The 6,399-nt window shown below is 40.9% G+C and overlaps 1 protein-coding gene across 1 annotated transcript in view; it reads left to right on the top strand.

Moving 5' to 3' along the window:
• The window catches only part of STAG3 (stromal antigen 3), a 45,610-nt gene that overhangs the window by 2,777 nt on the left and 36,434 nt on the right, over nt 1–6,399 (top strand). Inside the window, exons 2-4 of the mRNA XM_017533617.2 lie at nt 435–614; nt 2,235–2,337; nt 2,866–2,982. Of these exons, the coding sequence (XP_017389106.1) occupies nt 439–614; nt 2,235–2,337; nt 2,866–2,982 (396 nt within the window). The 5' untranslated portion in view covers nt 435–438. The remainder of the gene's footprint in view (nt 1–434; nt 615–2,234; nt 2,338–2,865; nt 2,983–6,399) is intronic.

The raw sequence follows: 6,399 nt of genomic DNA, 5'->3' as shown, positions 1-6,399 counted from the left end.
AGAGATAGGCTTCTGCTCTGTAGCCCAGGCTGGAGTGCAGTGGTATGATCATAGCTCACTGCAGCCTTGAACTCCTGGACTCAAGCAGTCCTCCCACCTCAGCCTTCTGAATAGCTGAATACAGGCATGAATACAGGCTTGCGCTACTACACCTGGCTAATTATTATTATTATTATTATTTGTAGAAACGGGATCTTGCTGTGTTGCCCAGGCTGGTCTTGAACTCCTGGGGTCAAGCCATCCTCCTGCCTCTGCTTCCCAAAGTGCTGGGATTATAGGCATGAGCCACGGTACCCAGGCTTTGTCCTAGTTTTTGGTGTCATTCACCTGACCCCAGAGTTCTATAGCTATTCTCTTGGAAAGAAAGGGACTGGTCAGTGTTGGGGCTGGAGAAGTGCTCTGATAGGAGCCCTTTCTTCTCTTTCTTTCCCCAGCTGGATGACCATGCCTACCCTGCCATCTTCATCCTCCTGGCCCCATAGCTCCTCCTCGCCAAGCATATCCTCCCCACTGCAAAGAGCTATGGGAGGTGCCAAGAGGGTCTTGTCTGCATCTTCTAGTTCCTCTGCCAGTCTGCCCTTTGATGACAGGGACTCAAGCCATACCTCAGAGGGGTAAGTAGTTGGTGAGAAGATGTTGCATTATGTAGCCGCTTCCTGTGTCCATGGCAGCCATTCCCGTCTTGTTTTCCCACATTGATGATAATATGCATGGGGCTGTGTGAAAACACCAGAAGGGCTATACTCGTTCAGCAGTGTTACCCTCCCTCTAGCTCTAGGTGTTTTTTTTGGCAGTTCTAGATGTTGTAGACATCAAAATAGTAGTACATCCTGTTTTTAATCCATGATCCATCTTGTCTAAACCTATCTTAAACACATTGCTGTGTTCAACATGTACCTCTGGTGGGGGCTAAGAGGTGGCAGATGGGGGAGTAAAGAGTTCTTTATTTGTTGCCTGGCAAATTGTATATACTTTTTTGAGTCGGAGTTTCGCTCTTGTTACCCAGGCTGGGGTGCAATGGTGCAATCTCGGCTCGCCGCAACCTCTGCCTCCTGGGTTCAGGCAATTCTCCTGCCTCAGCCTCCTGAGTAGCTGGGATTACAGGCACGTGCCACCATGCCCAGCTAATTTTTTTGTATTTTTAGTAGAGACGGGGTTTCACCATGTTGACCAGGATGGTCTCGATCTCTTGACCTCGTGATCCACCCGCCTCGGCCTCCCAAAGTGCTGGGATTACAGGCGTGAGCCACCGCGCCCGGCCAATTGTAAAAACTTTTTAGCTGGTGTCCTCTAGTTCTCCTACTTGGGGATTTTGTGAACAGGTCTGTGTATCCTTATTAATTACCATATATGAGTTTATTCTGTGTAGGTTATAGTAATATGTCTTGTTTTTTTATCTTTCCAGAAGGAAAAAAGCTAATTTCATAAAGATCTGCTTTATACCCTGGCTGTTTTAATTGGCTTTCTTGGAATCATTTCTGTTTGTGTCAGCGCTACTATGGGGGGCCAGATTATATCAGTGTAATAAACTTGATAAGATAGGTGGTTTATGTTTCAAGGGGTGAAATTTAACTCCAGGTACATATTAATCTCCTGTTTATGCATGAGTGATAAATAACTTCCTAAGCCATGATTATTTTTCTCTACAAAGAGCATTGATCTCTCTACCTGCTATGTGAGTATCATTTGATTTTCTTATTCAGACAGACTACTAGGAAGGGTTGTCCTTCCCCTGCCTCAGTTCCTCATTCTTCATCTCCATTGCTTTCACGTGAAAGTTTTCCTTTAAGACTTTGTCCCAGCTGGGCATGGTGACTCATGCTTGGGAGGCTGAGGTGGGTGGATCACCTGAGGTCAGGAGTTTGAGACCAGCCTGGCCAACATGATGAAACCTCATCTCTACTAAAAATACAAAAATTAACTGGGCATGGTGGTGCACGCCTGTAATCCCAGCTACTAGGGAGGCTGAAGTAGGAGAATTGCTTGAACCCTGGAGGCAGAGGTTGCTGTGAGCCAAGCTTGTGCCATTGCACTCCAGCCTGGGTGACAAGAGTAAAACTCCATCTGAAAAAAAAAAAAAGACTTTGTCCCAACTTCCTACTAACAATAAGCTCATTTTTTCTTAAAATCTGAATACGTTTTTTTTTCTCGTGGAGATGGGGTTCGGTGAGAGAGAAGCTGTAATTCATTAGCCTTTTATATGGAGGGAGTAGGGTGGCTGTTATTTCTTACAGGAACAGTGACTCTTTGTCAGCTGATGAAGGCAGTGACTTTGAAGACAACTTCAATCGCAGTGTGAGGAAGAGAGCAGCAAAACGACCACCGAAAACAACCCCAGTGAGTCAGCCAGTTTTCTTCTGTTTATGAACCTTGCATGGAAAGAATGAAAAGAAAAATTAAAAGAGGCTCAGGTGATATGGTTAATGAAAGACAAGACTTACAAATTATTAAGGGACAGAGATGGAAAAAGACAAATTTTGAAGAGAAAAGAGTAAGAGAAGAGGATGTTAGGATATAGAGATACAGGAGGGGACTGAAGGACGTTTTTTAAAGGGAAAAAATTTAATAAACTTCACAACAGTATGAAAATCAGTTATTTCATGGTGGCTCACGCCTGTAATCCCAGCACTTTGGGAGGCCAAGGTGGGTGAATCACGAAGTCAGGAGATCAAGACGATCCTAGCCAACATGGTAAAACCCCTGTCTCAAAAAAAAAAAAAAAAAAAATCAGTTATTTCAGGTCTAAGTAAATCAGATTCTGCTGTGGAGTTGGCAGCTTAAGCCTACTTGTATGATAATGATGAAACCAAGTGTTAATGTGGCTTTACCTTTTTTTCATATTTCTGATCTTTTTATACATATTAGGTGGCAAAACATCCAAAGAAAGGGTCCCGAGTGGTACATCGTCATAGCCGGAAACAGCCAGAGCCACCAGCCAATGATCTCTTCAGTGCTGTGAAAGCTGCCAAAAGTGACATGCAGGTAAAGCAGTCTCTTACCTTGTTAATACCATCTCCCTTTTTGTAAGGTGGTAAGAACAAGCGTTTGCAAACTTGATTTGTTGTGAACATTTTAGTGAGTATGACATATCAAGAAAGATGAGATTATGGAGTGAATCCATGGAGCGATAGAAAGGTGACTTTGGAGAGCATGTTCTTTTTTTTGGGACAGTCTCGCTCTGTTGCGCAGGCTGGAGTGCAGTGGCGTGATCTTGGCTCACTGCAGACTCTGCTTCCTGGGTTCAAGCAATTCTCATGCCTCATCCTCTCAAGTAGCTGGGATTACCCGTATGTGCCACCACACCAGCTATTTTTTGTATTTTTAGTAGAGATGGGGTTTGGCTATGTTGGCCAGGCTGGTCTCGAACTCCTGACCTCAAGTGATCTGCCTGCCTCGGTCTCCCAAAGTGCTGAGATTACAGGCATGAGCCACCGTGCCCAGCTTTGAGACAGCATGTTCTTTTCTTAAAGGTATCACAGGAGTGATTTTGCCTTTATTGATTGACGGAGTTGATGAGGAGAGGCATTGCATGACCTGGGAAGGAAGCTTGGATGTGGGTAGCACCTTGTTCACCCATGTTATTTTTCAGCTCCATCTTGACAATTATACCTAATTATTTTTTCCCTCGCTCTGTTTTTTTTTCTATAATATTATTGAAGTTCTAGTATCCAAAAGTATACAAAGTTTATATGTAGTTTTAAAAATAAAAATGAAATGATCACCCAGACCTCTAGCCCTAGCTCAAGAAATGAAACAGTAATAGTGTTGTAGAGATCCTTTGTGTTTCTTCTCTCTACACTACCTCACAGTCCCCTTATTACCCGTAAACACTAGAGTGAATTTTGTGCTAATCATCTCTTATTATAGTGTTACCACTATGAATGTGTTTTTTAATTGTATAAATGAATTTGTTATTCAGGCTTCTGTTATTTAATTATTTCAGTTAACATTGTTTGGGATTTGTCCACATTAATGTTAAATTTTATAGTTTCTAGAAAAGTATTTTAAATTTTCAAACATACAGAATTTTGCTAGTTGTATTTTCGTTATTTGATTTCTAACTTTATTGCATTGTAGTCATGGAATATGTTGTTTGAAATTTATGTAGGGGCCAGGTGCGGGTGCAGTGGCTCACACCTGCAATCCCAGCACTTTGGGAGGCTGAGGAGGGCAGATCACTTGAGGCCAGGAGTTTGAGACCAGCCTGGCCAACATGGTGAAACCCTGTCTCTACTAAAAATACAAAAATTAGCTGTGTGTGGTGGCGTTTGTCTAATCCCAGCTACTTGGGAGGCTGCGGCAAGAGAATTGCTTGAACCCGGCAGGTGGAGGTTGCAGTGAGCTGAGATTGTGCTACTGCACTCCAGCCTGGGTGACAGAGTGAGACTCTGTCTCAAAACAAACAAACAAAAACAAAAGAAATTTACGGAGACTTAGCTTTACGGCCTAGTATTGAATCGGTGCATTCCTTTTATCTTTTCTGTTTCTTTTTCTCCTTTGCTTGCTTTCCTTTGGATTTCTATCTTGTATCCCCAGTGTGTTAGCTCTATCCATTCCCCTTCTCCAACAAACAAATTAGACCTTACTATTTTATACAGTCAATGTTTGTTTATACTTACCTACATTTTAATCATTTCATCTTTAATCTCGACTCTTCCGTATTAGAATATTCTCTCTCATCCTTTACAGTTTTCTTTATAAAGGAGTTTATTAATGAATTCATTAGTTTTTGCTTACATAAACATGACTTTTACCCCTATTCTTAAAAGACAGTTTTCTGAGTATAGCATTCTAAGATGACTTTTTTTCCCAGCACATTAAAGAGATTATTCTGCTGCTTTCCAACTTCCCTTATTGCTGCTGAAAGTTAGCAAAGTCTAATGTAGTGCTGTTCAATGCAACATTTTGTAATGATGGCAATGTTCTGTATCAATGTTGGCTAGTACAGTATCCACTAGCCACATGTGATTATTGAGCACTTGAAATGTGGCTGATGCAACTGAGAAATTGGATTTTCCATTTTTATTTGATTTTTTTTTTTTTTTTGACATGAAGTTTTGCTCTTGTTGTCCAGGCTGGAGTGCAGTGGTGTGATCTCGGCTCACTGCAACCTCCACCTCCTGGGTTCAAGTGATTCTCCTGTCTCAGCCTCCTGAGTAGCTGGGATTATAGGCCCATGCCACCATGCCTGGCCAATTTATTTGTAACAGCCACATGTGGCTAGGGGCTAATGTGTTTGTGCAGGTCTTGTTTGTAAATGTTTTAGTTTGTAAGTATTAAATGCACATTCTTTGTAAGTAATCTCTTTTTTGCTTTGACTCTTTTTTGTTTTTAAGTAATCTCTTTTTTGTTTTTAAGACATTTTTATTTTTGCTTCTGTGTTCTGATGTTATACCTGTAGGATGTTTATACGTGTGAATTTTCTTTTTATTTGTCATGCTTAAGATTCATTAGCTTCCTGGCTCTGAGGATTGGTGCTTTTCAACGAGTATGTATAGAAAATTCTTTTCAGGCCGGGTGTGATGGCTCATGCCTATAATCCCAGCACTTTGGGAGGCCAAGGTGGACAGACCACCTGAGGTCAGGAGTTCGAGACCAGCCTGACCAACATGGTGAAACCCCATCTCTACTAAATTGCAAAAAATTAGCCAGGCATGGTGGTGCATGCCTGTAATCCCAGCTACTTGGGAGGCTGAGGCAGGAGAATTGCTTGAACCTGGGAGGTGGAGGTTGCAGTGAGCCGAGATTGCATCATTGCATTCCAGCCTGGGCAACAAGAGTGAAACTGTCTCAAAAAAAAAGAAGAAAAGAAAAGAAAATTTCTTTTCAAATATTGCCTTTTTCTCATATCATTTTCTGTTTTCAGTTAGGCATCATTAGAGCGTCTCACTGTATTCTCCATGTCTCTGAGTATCTCTTTCACTGTTTCTGTTAGTTGCTCTAGACTGCGTTTTGGATAATTTCCTTGACTCAATTTCCAGTTCACTCATCTGTTTGCTGTATCCAGTCGTCTTTAAATCTATCCAATGAATTTAAAATTTTTATTTATGGTATGTTTCATTTCTATAAATTTTATTTGGCCCATTTTCAAATTTGATTATTCTTTGCTTCTACTTTCAGGCTTCTCTTCTATTTCTGTTTTTTTTTTTTTTTTTAGCCCATTCTCCCCCCACGTTTTTAAAAAAATCATATTAAACACAGTCATTCTATAATCTATGGTAGATTATTGTCTTTTTAATTTTTTCTTTTTTCATTTCATTTTTTTCTGTATTGAGTTTTTAGATTATTGTCTAAAGTCTTTGTGAATATAATTCTGTCAGTGCCTTGTTTCTTCATATGTTTTACTAGGTTTTATTGTGAGCCACTCATTTTCCCTGGAATTCTTTTTTTTTTTTTTTT

This window comes from Cebus imitator, unplaced genomic scaffold (assembly GCF_001604975.1).
Source record: "Cebus imitator isolate Cc_AM_T3 unplaced genomic scaffold, Cebus_imitator-1.0 Scaffold82, whole genome shotgun sequence".
NCBI lineage: Eukaryota > Metazoa > Chordata > Mammalia > Primates > Cebidae > Cebus > Cebus imitator.
Note: the sequence above shows the minus strand (reverse complement) of the source record. Positions and strands in the feature narration are given on the sequence as shown.